The sequence below is a fragment of the Gobius niger genome (assembly GCF_951799975.1).
Source record: "Gobius niger genome assembly, chromosome: 9".
In the NCBI taxonomy this organism is placed as follows: domain Eukaryota; kingdom Metazoa; phylum Chordata; class Actinopteri; order Gobiiformes; family Gobiidae; genus Gobius; species Gobius niger.
In genome coordinates, this window is record NC_136860.1 from 3,912,633 (window position 1) to 3,932,468 (window position 19,836).

General features: G+C 45.4%; 1 protein-coding gene across 13 annotated transcripts in view; it reads right to left on the bottom strand.

Moving 5' to 3' along the window:
• tns1b (tensin 1b) overlaps nt 1-19,836 on the bottom strand; it is a 256,725-nt gene that overhangs the window by 13,677 nt on the left and 223,212 nt on the right. For 8 of the 13 annotated variants that reach the window (XM_079562808.1, XM_079562810.1, XM_079562803.1 and 5 more), the window contains 7 exons: nt 12,130-13,437; nt 6,514-6,695; nt 6,210-6,339; nt 3,664-3,759; nt 2,544-2,564; nt 1,638-2,001; nt 355-1,315 (listed from right to left, as the gene is read on the bottom strand). In XM_079562808.1, coding sequence (XP_079418934.1) covers nt 355-1,315; nt 1,638-2,001; nt 2,544-2,564; nt 3,664-3,759; nt 6,210-6,339; nt 6,514-6,695; nt 12,130-13,437 — 3,062 coding nt within the window. The remainder of the gene's footprint in view (nt 1-354; nt 1,316-1,637; nt 2,002-2,543; nt 2,565-3,663; nt 3,760-6,209; nt 6,340-6,513; nt 6,696-12,129; nt 13,438-19,836) is intronic. The other 5 variants (XM_079562809.1, XM_079562806.1, XM_079562807.1 and 2 more) reach the window with 3 other exon arrangements.

A 19,836-nucleotide genomic window follows, 5' to 3' on the forward strand; every position in this document is an offset into this window, starting at 1 on the left:
TAACTCTCACTGGACTGTTCCCATGAGCTCTAAAGCACAGACAGAATGGAACAATAATGTCTGCAGTGGCTCTATCTTTGTCACTGTGGTTGATTTTGCGGTAAGGTCAACAGATTTTTCAAAACACTAAAGCAGTCTTTGTTTAGATTAGGAGAGCTTGTGGATAAGCTGTAACAATGGAGCCAACACCGTTTTGAAATCTTTCACTCCTGGGACCTGTTTCTTTAAAGTTTTGTTTACAGGCCCCCAAAAAGCTAGATTTGAGAGGATGATGCAAATGTCTGGTCAGAAATGTTAGTGTTTAGACCTGAGCTTGTCTTCACCAAAGCAAATCTCAGCGGAATCAAATCTCACCTGAGAAAAGGAAGGATGCCGTCCCATCACGGGGCTGCTCTGTAGGGGGTGTCCCAGTGACCCCTGCCGGCTGAGGATGGGGCTCCCCTGCCCGCCCTGCCCGAACGACCCCTGCCTGGTCAGCACGGGGCTCCGCTGGCTCCCCTGCGAGAGCCTGCGCACGAACACGGGACTCCCGCCCGCGCCCACGTCGAAACCGTTGGCCTGCCCCACCTGGAGGAGGGGATGCACGGCCGGGACCATCCTGGGGAAGGACTGGGGGCTCCCTTGGTTGATAGGAGCAGGATACGTTTCCAGATTAGAGGGGGCCGGGTCCGAATACACGCCCAGAATGGTGTTTTGTCCCATGTAGGAGAGAGGAGGGGGCGCGGTGCCCAGGAAGGAGGGTCCCGGGGAGGAGCGGGAGTCCAGGTAGGGCGGGGTGGGGGTGCTCTGGTTCAGATATTGGGAGGCAGGTATGCTCTGGTTCAGATATTGGGAGGCAGGTATGCTCTGGTTCGGGTATGGGGAGGCAGGTGTGCTCTGGTTCGGGTATGTGGAGGCAGGTATGCTCTGGTTCGGGTATGGGGAGACAGGTATGCTCTGGTTCGGGTATGGGGAGGCAGATGTGCTCTGGTTGGGGTATGTGGAGGCAGGTGTGCTCTGGTTCGGGTATGGGGAGGCAGGTGTGCTCTGATTCAGGTATGTGGAGGCAGGTGTGCTCTGATTCAGGTATGGGGAGGCAGGTGTGCTCTGGTTCGGGTATGGGGAGGCAGGTGTGCTCTGGTTGAGGTAAGGGGTGGTGGCAGTGCTCTGGTGGAGGTACAGGGCTGCAGGGGTGCCCGGGTACGTGGGGGTGTAGGCAGGGGTATGGTTGGGGGTAGGCGTCCGGTAGGAGCTCTCTGCGGTTTGGGAGCGGAAGCCGGAGTCGGTAGTGGGCTGGGACGGAGTGCTGACGCCGCTCTCGACTGACGGATGCTCCCTGCGAAACGAGAAGACGACTGTCATCAGCTGTGCAGATAATCACAACCTTTAAATTACGTTTTTTTAGATGCATTCGTGCACGATATGTCATCAATCATATTCTCTCTCAGGGGCCTTAATTTGGTCACCTAGTGCAGTATTACAGGGGTACAGGGACCTAGTCTCTCGCTCTAGTCTCCAACTAGTTCTTACTAAAATGTTAAGGAATAAAACTAGACAAAAACCTACCATATCTCGCCTAAAAACCTAAAAAAAAATTCTCATTAACCAAGTAAAGGTCATCTTTGGAGAGCACCTTCATGTTGTGGATCTGGACTCACCCGTGGGAGCTCTGCACGGGGCTGCTGCTGGACAGAGGAGGGTTCAGCATGTGCGTGCTGCCCCCTAAAGGAGAAGTGGCGCTTCTGACTCCGGTCGCACTCTCCTCTGATTGGCTCACGAGCTGAGGTTTGAAGATACTCTCCTCCGATTGGACGACGGGCGTGGGTTTGCTAACTCTCTCCTCTGATTGGCCGACCGACAGGAGTTTGCTGAGGCTCTCGTCCGATGGGCTGGCGCTCGGTGCTTTGGCCACAGCAGCGCCAGTCATCTCCACCGGGGGGCTGACACTTCGAGGAGATGAGGGGGGATCCGGTCCTGCTGCTTCGGCCGAGCGGGCCACGGACTCCACGTAACTCCTTGGGGCTGCCATGGAAACAAAGAGTTAACACTTATTAAGAAATGTACAAAAAACAACCAAAAAAACTATTGAGACTCAATGAAAAATATCTTAATGGGTGTAGTGTCCTGCTCATAGATGCGACAGCAGAGGGGGAAGGAAGCTATGGCGACAGTTTATACTCTGTGGTGAAATGGTGAAGCATAGCAAGAGGTGGAGCAGTGGGGAAAGCATTTCTTGGATATGTAGGACCTCAGGAGGAACTTTTTGAGAGCTGCTGCAAAGAATAGACACAGTAGAAGATTCAAAGATTACTCAAAGATGCGCAATTGGGTCAAAATACAACTCCAGGTCTGATTTTGATGAGAGAACAACATGGTATATTAAATAGCCATATTTCAAAATTTTGGTTTCTTTCTTCTTCAGCTCATTTTGCAGTGAATGATTTGATGATGTTTTGTGCAGCCCTAACTTGGATTTTAAAAAATACGGATGTGATTTTGATACAAAATGACAATGGTTTGTGTTTATGAGGAGACGAGAGCGGCCGATTTCACTAACATCTTACCTTCTTCATCCTCCTCATCGTCTGCACAGCATTATTGAAATAGTTGCAGAAGAAAAAATATATAAACACAGGCCATGCTCGTGTTTCTCGGTTTATATTATTATAAAGCTCAGATGTTTGAAAAGACTGTTCCAGTTTCCATTTAGATGTAAAAAAAAAAAAAAAAAAAGATAAACTATTGAAGGTATTTCGGATCAGTTTAAAGCAGTCCTAAGTAACTCTTGCCCCTAGAGGCCATAAGCGCAACTGCAGGTATTGTAGCAAGTTGTGATTTTTTTTACCTAGTAATTGTCCGTGAGAGTAAATACTACACTGACAGAAAAGGCGAAGGGAGGGAGGTATATTGTGCATCCAATTACACAATGGAAATCATTTTTTTCACTCAAACTTGGCTGTAAATACTGTTTAAGTGGCGTTAGCCCACAGATAGCTTTGCCCGTTAGCATGTTAGCTTCTTCTTTGTGATTCTATTAGTGTGTATGGGTGACTCTGACCCGGTGGCAATTGTGGTTTTCTAGACAGAGACACCAGGGGGAGATGAAAGACCCCCCCAATCATCCCTTTAACACTTGTATTACCCCACAGGGACTACGGGAAGAATTTATTAAGGGATTCAAGTTACTTAGTACTGCTTTAAAGCACATACATTTTTTTCAAGGTTTTCAAGTAGTCATCTAAATTGAACTGTTTTAAAAACGATGTTTCGCCCATATCTGAAAAGCTTCCACAAAAGTCTTCAGTGAGCGCTGCAAGAAAATGATGTCTTGATATCATGAACATTACTCAAAATAAAAATATTTCACATGAATTGGAATCATTTTGACTTGACAAGCAAAAAAAGTGCCAGTGGAATAAACATGTTTGCAAAAACCCTGTTTTATTGTTTATAATGTCATGTTTTCTTTTCAAGTGCCACTAGGTGCTTGTTAGTTTCTTTCTCAGCTTACCCACTCAAATCAAGAGCAAATATACTTATTTCCAGAAATGTTATTTCTTAATTACTTTTACGTGAAAACATTGCTTGGATAACATTAACGCAGGAAAGTATGGCAGGTTTTGATGAGGAGCACCATAAGTGGAGATGGTTTAGGATATTGTGCATGTTTTAGGTGAGTCGTACCTGCTCCAGTCTGGTTGAGCACGATCTCTGCCGGGTTGTGAGGCTTCAGACCCAGAGCTGAGAGCGGAGTCTTGGCCAGTCCTGGGGGAGACCGACCTGGAAACGACGACAGGGCAGAATTTACAAACAAGAAAACTCCAGTAATCATTGTCCCGACAGCTGCCACCTGATCACATATACTAAACATTAGTGATTAGTTACTGCTGTATGTCAGATGCCCTCCCTTACCTATACATTAAGTATTGAATATCTAAGACGGGAGTGAAATATGTATTGTTAATCTGCAAGTTTTGTGATGTTTTTGGATAAATTGAATGGGGATATAGGGTACGCCTGTCACATAATGAGATCATAAGCTTGATATCTGATTACTGCCTTGAATTTTGCAATTACAAAACATTTTTCTGACCCATTTGATCAAAATACATTGATTAACTTCTAGATCAAATTGTGTCAAGAAGTCGAGATCAAAACAAGGCTAAAATGTGACACAATTAGGGTAACCAGGAATAAAAGTTTGGCACATTTTTAAGCAACCGTGGGTTTTTGTTTTTAGCCAAGCTAGGAACAAATGTGCAAATTGAGACAGGGCCAAAACCACTTTCTACTGTCGAGAACCAACTAGTCGTACTCTGTGGTTTTCATTTACATTAGCCGATATGTCGTCACAAGCCAAGACAAGCTAATTTCACAAAGTCTAATCTCTTTAATCCATATTTATCTTGCGTTATCCTCCAGAGCAGACAGGTAGGCAGCTGTCCAGACATTTTGTAAACACAGATTATTTAAAAAGTACCACAAATTGAGAGGGAGCTCATGCCTCGTGCTCAAATGAAGCCAAAACATGCACAAAACCGGTGACGTGAGTGCGGTGCCATTTCAGTGTGACGAAACTGGGACGTGACTGTGGCATGCCGTAGGTTAACCAAAAACTAAACTCAAATAGTAATGATGAATAATTCTATATTGATGCTGATTCTGGAATGAAATGTTTGGAATTCTCCTCTATCTGGCTCCTTGGGCGAATTATGAAGACTTAGAATAAATGAATCAGTCATTCCCTACACGTCACCACTGTAATAATACATCTTTCTATGAAAATCCATGTCAACAGTTGTAAAGCTCCTGTCTGGAAAGTCCCACACATGGATTAGTAATAGTTGTAAAAACAGCAAAAGGGCGTTTTCGCACTGGCACTGTTTCAATCTAAATCGGCGTTCGAGAGAAGAGGTTGATGGTGCGGCTAAGCCTGTCTCAAAAACAAAATCTAAAGTTTGATATATTGAGGCAGGAAACGATATTATTGAAGACCTTATAATGCCACAGAAACTAACTCTTAGCTTAAAAAAGACAGTTGAATGAAATACAATGATACACAACATACATTGAGTAAGAAATTAAGTATTGTATGAGAAAAATGGGGGGAAATGCAAATAAATGAACTGACGATATATATTGATCATTTATTCGCACGATGAGTCGATATAGTATAGTAAGTAAAAAACTCAATATTTTGTAAGAATAGGCGCAAAAATATCACCTCTTCACATACAATTCAAAAGCTTTGAATGAAATCATTAAAACAAGTTGGTATAGTACTTCTGTAAACCTTAGTCATTGACAATGTACTGTATTTGTGTGTTTGTTGACTATTGCATGTACTTGTATGAAGGTGTCACTATTGGTGGGAACATTTATTACACTTTTAACGGGAAAATAAATCAAATCAAGTCCCAAAACAAGACAAAACACGGTGCTGGGATGGAGGACAGCCAAAGACCAGGTGCAACAAAACCAAGTCAGGGATGCTTTGGAGCAACTGATAGGAACAGGCAAAACTCGGAGTGCAAGGTTCCCACTTTCTTAAAAAAGTTTCACATTTGAATTTCTCCATAATTTGTTGAATCTGTGTCTTGAACCTCATCAAGAAAAGCGAACGTTTATCGATTGACATCCATATCATCATTTGTCCTTATCTCATGTCAAGTGGGAACCCTGTTTTTTGCTGCTGCCATGCCAAAGCAGTGCAGGACGGTGACAGGTCAAATCCCAAAGGTCACTCAGGGCGGGACGGGGCTGGGAGGAGCGGGGGGGGTCCCACAGGTCTGGCCGACTTTGTGCACCAGAGGAGACTTACCACAGGAGGAAAACTATTCACTCAACTCGGACTTTGGTCTTTAGGGAGGAGACATTTTACCCATTTCTGCTACGTAAGAATAAGTATTTAAGGTGAGACGCTGCAGGTGAATGAGGAACAAAATTTAATTTAGTGATATCAAATTGAAACTTCTGCTGTAGATCACCAATATAAATATGAGCAAAAATATATATAAGATGTACCTCAAGTAGAAATAGCCACTTTAAGAGTTGTACGAATTTGCCACATAGGAGTAATTTATTCAAATTTGCAGGTAACAAATAAAAGTTAAAATATTTTTTTTTTTAAACAGGAAAAAGTCTTATTATCTTATTCTTTAGACACAATAATAACGAACTCTACAGCCTCTCTCTCCACAGCGCCCTCTGTCAGCCGGCTGGGGACTTACACAGGTTGAAGTAGGGGGTTTGCGGAGACACGGGGAAGGCGGGGGTTTGGGGTAACACCTCACCACCAACAACAGGGGGCGGCGCTGCCTCCTGCTCCTCGAAGGCCTCGCGGTAACTGTGCATGTGCCGCTGCGGGAGAGAAGACACACAGAGAGAGGGTGAGGGACTCATTCCCAAAAATCAAAACTGCTGGACATCTCTTCGTGATGAACCCATTCTCTTCTTCAGGGCCGAAGTCGGTGACAGAATTTCCCAGACCTTGTTAATAGATTAAGGTATAAGGTATTGTTTGAGGTCAGGTACCTCTTTGGGTCGTCCTCCCGGGTTGAGCGCGATGGCGTTGACGAACTCCGGGGACACGCAGCGGACGGGGGAGCGCAGGGGGAAGTCTGACCCGTCCTCGGGGCTCTCCGGGCGGGCGTCCGACGGCAGCCTGCGCAGCGGCTGCGGAGGCTCGGACTGGGACGCCGCTCTGGCCTGCACCCCTGGTAACACACCGTCAAAACGATTAACAGACGCTCAGACGGATCCGATCTCCTAAAGGGCAGAGAGTGGGAGCTCGCGGACAGACGCAGCGAAGCTTTGGCTCAAGGCTGTGCATCAAACACTGGTTAAGAGTCACACGGAAACAGCAGTAAAGGATTTACACTCACAGGCAAATATCAGACAATCTCCACCAAATGCATTGGCGATGAATAAGGATAAAAGCAGAAACAAGTCATCCAGACAAAACCAGGCTGCTGCTCTGTACAGATACAGTCTGGTATTGCTTCCATTGAACCTGATTTCAAAGCGGTGACGGAGTAGGACTGAAACAACGGAGCCGTTATCTGAATACTACACTATAACAAGTAATCAAATAACTGTGAAATTAATTATCTGGTGTATAGAGGTCAACAGCCCGACCCACTTCTGGTCATGTGTCGGGGTGCGGACGTAAAAAATCCCATACATTTTTAGCATTTTCCTTTTTTATTCAAATATTAACAAGTTGAGTGACAAAAACGGAAAAACTCTAAAATACCTTATGTGTGATTTTTGGAGCTCTGTGATGAACAGTGAAATAAATGACGATCAAAAACTTGTGAAAGTCAAGATCTGGACATTTCATATATTATTGCTTTTCTTTTTTATTCTGAGGGGGCGTGGTGTTAGTCTGAGGGGGCGTGGTGTTAGTTTGAGGGGGCGTGGTGTTAGTCTGAGGGGGCGTGGTGTTGTGTTGTGAACAGCTGTAAACCCGACACTTCTCTCTCGCTCTCTGGAGCGTTTGACAAAGCAGAGCGGCTGCACACTGAAGATCCAAACCTTTTGAGATTTTAACATTTCTCTGAGTTTTTAAATGGTTAAAATCGGTCCAAGGACGACTGAGAAACATCCTGTTAAAGTCTTCAATCCAGAACCAGGCTGTTTAAATGCACACGCCATAAAAAGACATCGAGAACACGCATGTTTCAAAACATATCAACAATGTTGTCATTGAAAATTGACTTGAAACTGAAATATTTAGGCATTTGCCTCTTTCCATAATGTTAGTGTCCGTCCAGAGAGGAGGAGAGAGGAGTTAATCAGAGTGTTGCATAAAACAATAAATAACTCCAAATCTAGAAAAAAAAATCTGTGATTTTGATCAAAACTAGCCTCCGTTTAGCCTTGGATTTCTCAGGAACCGAAGCACGTAGAATTAAACTGTTTCCTACAGAGAGCTTAGAGTCTCGTCTTTCAAACGAGTCATAGCATGTGTCCATAGCTATAACATAGAATACACTGCGGTGTTACAAATATCATGAAAAATGGTCTGGATTGTTGGCACTCTACAGCTAAATCCCCAAAACATTGCGGCACTTAACGTGTTAAAAGTTTCAAACAGCCTGACGCCTGCTAATCAGCCATATGCTGACTTTTGCGCAGATATTTTATATTTTATGTCCAATCCATTAAACTCGAACCATGTATGGGATTTTTTCCGTCCGGACTCATGCACGTTTTAAAGTACTCTTGTAAAGTAAAGGCTCTTTTTTGAACGGCTTGAAGCGGATCTTAGGTGTGAAAACAAACAGATCTTTTTTTCAGTAAATTTTAAAAGCCAAATGCTAAAGCTAAATGCACTAAAAATTATTTGTCAGACAGTTATCCATTGTGTCCGCCATGTTCAAAACTCTCATCTCTACGGAGCCGCATCAGACTGACTGATGAAATCAAGCGGCGAGGCTAATCTAAACATTCAATAACATTTTATAAGTCTGTGTAATGTATAGTTTTCTCTTATAATGTCAAAATACTCGAGTTACTTCATATAACTCCACCCCGGCGTGTACTTTCTCCATAAATAGCTCAGTCCTGGCTCTGAACTCCGTGCCGTCATCTTTAAAAACACTACGTCCCCTCCCTCCCGTACGTACGCACACACACCTCGCAGCAGAACCAGATGTGCCCACAATGCGCTGGCCCCGTAGTCATGGAAACGGCTGATGTTTTCCAGCTGCCGCGAAGCCCTTTACTGTACAGCTTCGGTGCGGGCTATAAATCGGCTCGGAAGGTAAATACGGGAGCGGGAGGGCGGTCCGGGAACACGATTCCGATCCTTGCGATAGTTTTGTCTCGGAAAACAGAAACGGCAGAGTCCAGATGTGAACAGAGGCGCGGGAGGAGGTCATGTGAGGTAGGAGACGGGGAGTGAAACCCAAACAGAGGCTCGCGGTGGAAATGCTACCAAAAACCAAGCAGGCGACTTCAGTTTTCGACACACTATCGAGCTAAGAGGTTCTGTGAGCGGATAATAGAACAGAAGAAGAGTTTTGGACTGTTGAGAGAGATATTGTTTATCCAAAAACACTCCAAATATTGAGTGGGGGAGGATCTTGGACACCCCCGCTACATTTACTAAATTTTTTGACAAGTGGAGAAGATCCAAAAATCACTCAAAGATGCGCTAGCGGCTCGAAACATAACTCTAGGTCTGTTTTTGATGAGAAAACGATAGTGTAAAGTGGTAAAAAGCTCTAAAAAAAAATCGATTTTGCATAATACATCACCTTTAAAACTATTAAATGTAAGTATTTCCCCCCTCCATCTTCCAACAATGTCCTAATGTGTCGAATGAGCTCAGACCTGTTCACCACAACTGCCTCTAAAATCCTGCACTGTCACTCAAAACGGTGTTACTTCGGGTCTGAAGTGCCGTCATGCACGAGCTTAATATAAAAGATGCAGTTACATGTATGACCTGAAGTGGCAGTAGTGAATATAAAATGGCTAACTTACATCTAGCCCCTTTAAAACTATTAAATGTACAATATCAATGCTGAGGGGGCACCCAATGTCCACTCTCATGAAACCCACAATGGACACTCCCCTAGATGAAACCCCTTTCCGTTTGTTAGTGAGCCTGTTATTACTGATTTGACTGTGTACTTTTAAAGACTATACAGAGTTTAAAAATGTTAAAATTATGTATTTTCCTCCCCCTACATGTTCCAGCCATGTCCTAATGTGTAGAATGAGCTCAGACCTGTTCACCACAACTGCCTGTAAAATTCTGTCAGTGCCGTCATGCACGAGCTTCATATAGAAGGTGCAGTTACACATTTGACCTGCGGTGGCAGTAGTGAGTATAAAATGGCCAACTTGCATCGAGCCAGTTTAAAGGTACTACTTCACATGGGCTTCGTACACCGGGGCGTTTCCAGGTGTTCAGGGCCCCGTTATAATGTGAACAATGAAGCAAGGGGAAGATGCAATTACCTCCAAAATGCATTAAGTTACAGATGAAACATTTCTGTAACATTTGAAACACAAAATCAGGCTTGATTTGTATATTTTACACTTTCAAACAAGCACAAAAGAAAAAAGGCTAAAAGAAAAGTTTGGGCATCTTGCAACGTTTTCCTGGGCATCCAAGAGTCTGTCAATTCTAGTTTGAGGGATGTTTGCCCTTTCTTCCTTACAAAAGTCTTCCAGAACTCACTGATGTCTGGGCTGTTTTGCAAGCACTGCTCTTTGGAGGTTCATCCACAGATATTTAATGATGTTTAGATCAGGAGACAGTGAAGGCCGCGGGAGAACCTTCTATCTGCAGGTCTTTGAGGTCGTCATTGTGGATTTTGACCCTTCTACCCATTTGTAGAAGCCATCTTTTTAACACAAATCCTATGGTGATATCTGTAACTTCATCCCTTTTGGAGATAATTTCATCTTCCCCATGCTTCATTGTTCACATTATTAGAAGTTATGATCCGTTGTGCCTAAAGCTTCATACTCGACTGTTTAGAAGGGCTAATCTTCAAATATAAGTTCCACTAAACACTCATCCTTTGCCGTGTTGCCCTAATTCTGCCCCAAACACAATACAGTGAACGTTTGTGTGAGGTTTTTTTCCCCCAGAATGCACGACGATGACACGGACAGAATCACACAGAGCACAAGCACAACAAGCGGCGAGCGACACCAGAGACCACTGCACTCCACAGAGACAGAGCATCCTCGAGAGACGAACCAACCCCAGAGAGAGTGAGCCCGCCGCGCGTCAGGCAGGGCGCAGGAGGAGGCGGCCATGTTGGACACCTGGACCCGGGCCGAGAACTCTGGGTAAAGACATGAACCGTGAGAGAGGAGAGAGAGAGAAGAAGGAAGGAGGAGGAGGAGGAGGAGGCAACTGCAACAAGAGCCTGGATACAATCTGGAATAGAGAGGATGCAAAAAAAAGGAAGATCTTGGGGATATTTGATTATAAATACCTGGTTTGTTTCCTGCTTATTCTGTTCTTCATGAACCCCTGATAGTTCCGTGAAGACTTGCCCTATCAATCGGGTTTTTACACATCCTAAAGAATTGCCAGGGCGCCTCTTTATGGCCCTTTGTGCAGCTGATTGTTCCCGGTTGCGACTAAAACATGCTATTATCTTTTCACATGTGTATTTTTCATACGTAGAGACTGTATGACCCGAGAGATGACTTCCTGTTGGAGCTACACACACAGATCTGCTGATAAGCCTCTGTCAACAATAGTAACCTTCAACATCATTGCAAAGTGGCCAGTTTTACGTCAGCTCCCAATGCCTGGATACAACGAGCCTCGGAGGGATGGATGTTTTTAGTTTTGGTTAGAGCTAGGCATCTTTTCATAATTCTATTTGAATCCGAGTACTTAACGGTGCTTGGTTTATGATTCCAGAACAATACTTTCTTTTTATACCTACAGGGCCTATCTCACTGGCCTGAGTTGCTGCTAGTCACGAGATGTCTACGTCCCCTGGAGATGAGGTGACTCTCCAGGTAGTCTCGCTGAAAAGAAACAGGTTCGCTTAGACCTCTGGGAGACCATGCAGAGACTCCGCTGAATTCGGACCTGTTCTGTTTCACTCAGACTACCTGGACACTTGCCGCATTGCCTAGGGACGTATCAGAGACATCTCCAAATCGTCTCCAACTTGTCTCTAAGGCCGGTGACATAGACCCTATGCATGCACGCAATCAATCCGCCACTCTCTCCGGTGAGATAGGCCCTTATCCAGCATTTTTCATTGTCTTCATTCCAGAACCATTAAAAAAAAAAAGATAATGCTCTCTATTTCTTTAAGCAAAAACACCTGTTTTTAATCATTTATGTGCTCTGGGACCAAGCAACTTTCTGCTGTGCTGTCCCAGGACCCACCACACATAAACACTTGGTATCAAAAGAAAACAGAAAAATCGTTTCTAGCATTCTACTTTGTTGGAATGCTCTTCTGCTACCTCTTAATGATACCCAGCTTTAGTTATGGGCACCTCCTCTCCTTCTAAAATCATAACATCAAAGTAAAGAACAAAACGAGCTTTCTGATTGGACACTGGTGGTTGTGCTGAGGGGATGGACTGGTACAGTTTTGTCAATAAGGCATCGAGACTGTATTTAGTTGTTGCACATTGTCTGAAAGCTCTTACCTGCCACTCTCTGCGCCACCAGTCCCTCCACGTTGAACACCTCCTCGTCCGGCTCGGCCTCCTTCGCCTGCAGTGACCCCGCCCCATCACCGTGGGGCGCCGTGACCTCGGCGGGCTTGGACACGCTCGACAGATAGACTTTCTCCGCGTCTGGTTTGAACTCCGCCTTCCCGGGCGTCCCCTCCGAGATCGGGCCGCTTTGACTCCTCGGCGCGTCCGCCTTAAAGCTCGGCCTGGACTGCATCTGCGAGAAAGGCGGCTGCGTGGTGACGACCTCCTGCACGGGGGCGCTTTGGGATTTCGGCAGAGAGTTCCCGGGCTCCAGGTCGAGCATCAGCATGTTCAGCGTCTGGATGGACTGCTCGATCTCCTGCTGCGACGCCGGGAACTGCGGTAAACTGTGGCTGTGGCTCGGCATCGGCGCCACAGAGGGAGGGCTGAAGACGATCCCCTCGGTCACCGGCTCGTCCGTCACGCCGAACTTCTGCCAGACGTTCAACCCGCGCTGCACCGCGTCCCGGCTGCTCGTCGTCCGCGCCGGCGCCTGCGGCTGCGGCTGCGGCTTCGCGTCCGCTCCGAACGACAGCGACCGAAACAGACCGCCGTTTTGCGTCACCATGTAGTCCTCGCCGGAGGGAAATAACTCCACGGGCTTTTCCGTCGCCGTCCGCTCCAGATACATCACGTGATCCTGCCCGTTTAACCTCCCCTCGGGCTGGTAGTACAAATCCGCCGGCGTTGCGCGATCTTCCAGCGAGGAAAACGTCCCGAGGCTGTCCACGCTGTTGCCCTCCTGACTCGTCGGCATTTCATCGTCCAGGATGTCCGTCTCCCGCTCCACGCCGACGCTGCCGTGCCCGTTGACGTGGATCTGCGCGGGGACGAGGTGCAGCATGCCGCCGGCGTTGGTCGTGGAGAGGTACGGCTGCCGGTGCATGGGCCCTTCCAACCCGCTCAAAAGCTGATCCAGCTCCTGCTTTTCCTGCGGGCTGATGGAGCGCTGGGTCGTCTGCGGGGCTGGGTCGGTTTTCACTCCGGTGGCGGTGGTCGTGGCCGGCGTCGCGTTTTCATCGGTCCGGTCGGTTTTGATGGAGGCGGTGGAGTTGCCGGAGTCGCTGCTCACGGAAAGGGCGTGGTCCACAGAGGGTAAGGCGGAGGAGGAGGAGGGAGGGAGCCCATTGGCCGTCACCGCGGGGAGGGCGGAGGAGGGAGGGACCCCGTTGGCCGTTACCGGGGGCTCGATGGAGTCTTTTTTGCGGACTTTGGCGTAGAGGCTGCCGTCCAGTGGGCCCTCGGTGTGGATGACGTCTGCAAACAGAGAGAAAGGCAAAGTATTAGCGGAGTTGGATAAATCGAAGACTTAATCAACTAAAGCAGGACTAAACGAGAGCTAAACCAGGACGGGATTATTCGATCAAAGCAAAGGAAAAAGCAAAGGGCGACAGTGGCTCAGATGGAGACCAGGTTTAGATGTATGACTTTATTTTGTTGAGATCGATACAGACGTCATCTCATCAAAGAAGGGGGCGTGGCCTCGCCGAGGGGGAAAAAAAGAATCTTTTGGGAAACAACATTTTTCACTCTTTTAGCCATTTTCTGGTGGAATATGAACTTATTTATCACATACGAATAAAGTAAAGTCTAAGTCAGGTCCATATGGAAATTTTCTCACAGCAGATTGTTCTGTACGGCAGTCGTAGCAAGCGCTAGCTAGCTTTAGCATGTTGCATCGTGTTAACATTCTCCGTTTTTTTTATGTATTTGTTGGCTGTTGAACCACTTTGCTCCTCTCCATGTCTTTGTATCTTTATTTAGTAGAAAACTATATTCATAATTCAACATTTGTTTAAGTAGTTTTTGAATAATTAGAGAAAGCTTGGATTTTTTCTAAATTGTTTTCCCCCTTAACTAGTTTCAAACATGACCATATATGGCCGATTCCAGAGATGCCGTCTGTATCTATATGAATCCCCCCAAAAAAATGTATATGTGAAAAAAAATCTGTAAGTTTGTCGTCTGTTGTTGAAAGAGTGGAATGAAAACGGGCCGTCAGGTTTGGTAAAGTCTGCACATCTGCTGCTGTCTCCCATGTTTGTATTATAGCGTCATCTCGCTCGCCTTTCATCTTACACAGGCACTAAGTGAGTCAATATCTGTGAATGAATAAGCGTGGGAAAAGGGCCGGTGCTCGCTCGTCGACAACACTTCATAAAATAAGCCTCGCACAGGGTAAGTCTCGTCTTTTTTATACTGATGATAGGTGTTATGGGATAAACCTAGCTTAAAATCACCTCAAACGTAGTTGATGAGACTAAGGTGAAAGGTTGCATTCACAGCCCCCTCTTGATCCGAATCCCAGCCCGTTTGTGCAGATAGTCCGGTTCGTTTGAGGTGTTGTGAACGGACAAACGGACTCTGATCCGGGCCAAAGAAGTGAACCCTGGCCCGGCTGAAAACGTGGGTCTCGGTCCGGTTCAAACGAACTCTGAGGCGGATCATTTGGTTTGTGAACGCGACTGAGCCAGAGAGCGGAACAAAACCAGGAAGAGGAAGTTACAGGACGTTGTGCCTCTGATAGAACCAAAACAAACAAACACAAAGACAGAACAGAGCGGAGGCAATCATGAGGAAAACATATCTCCTGGGTCTGCCAGTCCGGCTTGGTTTAGTCCCGGTTTTTCCTCGTTTGCTGCCCCTGATGAGCCCATTGCTGCGCTGCGTATTGGCTCATTTATCTCCCATTGTGTGTTCCGAGTGTAGTTACTGTCATTGCCTCTCACCAGATTAAAAAAATGCAAAAAAATCCCAGCACAGCCACAGTCTGATACCGCTCCATTTTGTAAACAAAAGATGGAACAAGAAGTGGAGTTTAATCGACCAATCAGAGAAGCCTGTTTCTTGTTCACTGTTTTTGGATGGTTTTGCTACAGCGCCCCCACAGGCTGCAGAGGAGCTCTGCATTGAAAATGATGGTTCGATTGACAAAAAAGAGGTGTGAACTCGACCGCGCCGGGTGGAAAGCTGAAACAATATTGTGATTTTGATCCCCAATCGAAGTCCCAGGTGTGAATGTGACCTAAAACTGACTAAACTCTCATGACACATAAAGAAATGACTTTAAAGATTAAATATAAATGAAACTTGAATTTCATGAGCGTCATATGATGTAAATTCACCGTCAAAGGAACAAGTCGCTTTGTTCATTTGGGAGAAGATGCTATGATTTAGTTTGAAGAAAGTCATACAAACATAAAGTTGACTGAAATACTTTTAGACTGAGGTCAGAATGTCTCTTCCATCAGTCTGAATGAATGATGACCACAGTGACCAAGTGATTGAAACAGTAGATGCAACATTTGTAGATTTTCCATTTGGATCTTTTTTCAAAATACCACTGAAAACCCGTCCCTTCCTCCATCTGAGTCAACTGTCTGCACAAACAACACGCTGTCACTGTTCTCCTATAGAAGCTGGGGTTTAATGAGGACATTAAGCCACTTCCAAACAGCCGCAGTTAAAGGAAGCCTGGCTCAGATCCACCTTTCCCCGACGCTGCAGGAAATGAGCGCGATCTGTGGCATGTGCCGTGGAAACAACACCAGGTCCACGAGGCCGCTCTCAATGGACTCACCCGGGCCAACTATCGCACCGCGTAAAGCGGCTCGCCAGCTTCACATCCAAAAAACAAACTCCACGCACGCCACTAACGAGGGAACGACCCGGGTGATAAATCAGCGACAAGACTATGGGACCTATAATGAGGACTGGGGGTTGTTGAAGGGCTGGGCGAGCACCTAGAACAAAGACTCAGCTGTGCAAATGTGTAAGAATCAGCTCTGCGACACACCCAGGGCCGGAGGAGCAGGAGTGAGCGGAGGAGTGGCCAGTTATTGTTGGAAAATCAGCCTCATCACATCAGGCTTGAGGAGGATGGACAGAACATTGGACTCTGGGCATAGAAACAAAAAACAGGCCGGTTTGTGGTCTTGTTTGCACGGATACAGTAGCTGTGCATTTGGAAGAACTTGGCCAATCAAATGAAGGGAAGAAGAATTAGTTTACAAAGCAGTATTTTGGACCATGAGAGTTGGAGGTAGTTTTCTCACTCTCTCACACTTTCCCGTACATCCCCACTGGTCAGGGGAGTTTATTAGATGCAATCAGACAGAGACTCTAGGGTCTTACTTCAGTGAAAGCGTCTACAAACAAATAACAGAACACACATCTGTTTTACTCTGATGAATAAAAATTTAAAAAGACAAGAACATTGATTGATTACAGCCATTTTCAGATTAAGGTGTGCTTCATTGTCCCAGTAAGGAGAAATTCAATGTCCTGACACGCGGCACAAGCAGGACTTGAACTCCAGATGCTGAGCTATGGTCCTGAGGAAGAGCAGGAGTGACACAGATGGAAGAGATTATGCACCAAGGAAGAGTTTTCAGTTTGCACACGCTCATCATGGAAAACACACGAAGAAATGCATGATGATAGAGCACAGGAGGAAGATGAAGATCGCGATCAATAACTGCTCTGTTTTGGGCAATGTACCATCTCTCTGTGGAAGTTTCAAAATGGACCCCACCGGCTTATAGACAAGTGCGGTCTTCATACGTACTTTTCAATAGTACGAACCTTACAACACTCTTTTACTCTTTAAAACCTATATTTTATAGGAGCAGGCCACCGTTTTTCCATAGATATGTTCTTACCTGAGCTTAGACGAGTTGATGCGTACCTATCTGGTCTTTGTGTGTGCCCTCAGTCACGCAAAACGACCAAAGGTGTTGTTAGCATTTGGCCTCTCCCAGTATATTCCTATGGCTCCAAGCAGGGTGAACTTAGAAGCTCAGGTAAGAACATATCTCAGTATCTCAGTATGGAAAAACGGTGGCCTGTTCCTTTAAAGCAGTACTAAGTAACTTATTTACCTTAATAAATCCTTTCCGTAGTCCCTGTGGGGGTAATACAAGCGTTTATGGGATGATTGGAGGGTCTTTCATCTCCCCCTGGTGTCTCTGGCCAGAAAACCATGTTTGCAACTTGACTGCCCCCGGTGCGGAGAAAGCAATACACACTAATGGAATCACGAAGAAGAAGCTAACAGGCTAACGGGCAAAGCTAACTGCGGGCTAACGTCACTTTAAACAGTATTTACAGCCAAGTTTGAGTGAAAAAAAATATTTCCATTGTATAATTGGATGTACAATATCCCTCTCTCCCTTCGCCTTTCCTGTCAGTGTAGTATTTACTCTCCAAGACAATTAATAAATTAAAAAATCGTAACTTGCTACTACACCTGCAGTTGCGCTTATGGCCTCTAGGGGGAAGAGTTACTTAGTACTGCTTTAACAGACAGCTATCTTAACAGGTGAGTTGTTTTACTTGGTGAAGAAGCTTAACTCAACAGGTGCATCAGAGTGGGCACAAATATCTCTTCATTAAAATACACTGTGAGGATAATAACACTGAGGGTGAAAACATTTAAAAATGAGATTTGTCCCCCTGTAGACCGGGCCTGTTCTGTAATAACTAACTGGACAACCTGTTTGTGCATGGGACACCCACCAAAGTATGAAGAGAACACTCTCTGCAGAGAAAGGCCCACGCGGTCGCTGTCCCGTCTGAAGGCGACAGGAACAGTACGACTCTGTCAGCCTCTTATTTAATCTCCTAAAGCGGCTAAATAGATGATTCCCTGAGTAACCTTTCCAGTTCAGCCGGGACCGGGGCCGCACAAAGGCCCGGTTTGTATCGGAGTTTCTGTAGATCATAAAAACTAATAAAAGCCTGATATTTTGAGTGAATACGGTCTCTGTGGTGGAGCTGTGGGCGGACAGAGCTTCTGGACCATTTCCCACGAAGCACGACCAATGATCTACAGCTGGAGCTACTGGTCTCATCCACTCAGTCAATGCAGCCGGGGGAGTGATTTTAACATGATGTAATATATATGTAAAGTATATAGATGCTAATACTGAAAACTTCTTATATACTGTACGACTGTTTTAAGATACATCTGAAGAAACATTTCAATCAATATAAATAATTCTTTAAAGGGGTTATTTCCACATTCAAGTGAAGAATATAAAAAATTTATTAATGTAAAAGTGAATGTGTCTGCTGGTTCCATCGGCTTTACCGTTTTTATCTGATCTTTGATCAGTTCAAACCGACTCAAAGTCAACACAAAGAACCTTAATACAAGCAATTTTATGTCATTTATCTAATTTAAAATGATCAGTCAGTCAAATTTCATCATGATTTTCAAAACCTGATTTAGTCATTGATCTGTGATCTGTCTCCACTTCAGTTTATTTTGTACACAGATGAATGTCGCAGCCCCATGAGACTTGGCAGATGACTCTGTCATAATGGTGATGAACAGGAGGTCCTGTGGTGGAGGACATGATGCGGTGGTGTCATGTCTCATTCTTGCAACTAAACTTTGCTGACTGAAGATATGTCTATTGATTTTCGGAGGACGGTGACATCACCCCGAGCCACTGTGATCAAGGGTCAAAAGGTGGAGCTTGTTGGAAATTACAAATATTTGGCTGAACTTGAATGACAACACAGATAAGATGTGTAAGAAAGGGCTCCATAATGACTGGCTCGTCATCCTCTTCATGATGAAATCTGTTATTTGCCTTCTAGTTCGAGGCTCAGGGCTCAGGGCATTGGTGGGAAAAGCAGATACAAATAATCCTTTATACCTGTAGCCATCTCTACTCTAAACTCTGACCACAAAAGGAGTACACAGGCACCGAATTCTGTGTGAGGGGAAACAGTTGTTGTATTCTCTTGTCATATTGTTGTACAGAAAATTGCCAATGACTCTGTTGTTTGTGAGGTTTGCACTTCAGCATCTTGTTGGACTGGTGAATGCATGATGTTGTCTGTTTTTATGTATCCTTGTGCTGCAAAACTAATTGCCCCATCGGAGACATGAAATAAAGTGAAGTGAAGTAAAGTGAAGTGAAGAAGTCCTTGGAAAGACATTTGTAAACGGTTCTGGAAGCATTCAAGAGTCACTTTTCCAAAATAATCCATTGTATAAAAAGTACGAGCCACAAAAGCTGGATTCATTTCCCCTGAACTTCCCATCATCGCCCAAACAGGAACACGCACCTCCCGGACCCAGAGCATCAGCACCGCGGGGGTCCGGGATATCACTGTCAGACGCACGGCTTCAGCCAATGACAGATCTCAGTCTGGCGCTAAAGTTAGCGTCTCGTTCAACCTACACCCAAATAAACAGCCGTGGCGGCGGAAATAGCACGGCTGTAAAACGTGTGGAGACCAGGATCAGGTTTCGGTATCCGCTGGGTATTTGGTAGGAGCGTATTAATAAGAGGATCACGGATCGTCACTTATGTCAGAGGCAGGAATAGGGTGAGGACAGTCAGCCCGGATCGGATGGTGGTGTTGTAAGTGTGAAAGATTAAGAAGTAAACAAGATGACAGACGACGTGACAAACGACCTGATCCTGAAGTGGACTTGGAGCTTTTATCCAGATGTTGAACTGCTGTTTCCTCATAATAAAACATAAAGGATCCTTCTCCTTCACCTGCTGATGTCACAAAGTCTACTCATCTATGTTTTTTTGTTGGACCATGTAGTTGCTATAGCGACAGATGTAAGACACTGCAGACCTACAGCTGTTATGATGTTTCTGAGTTGGTGGAGGAAACTTTGAGGAAAAG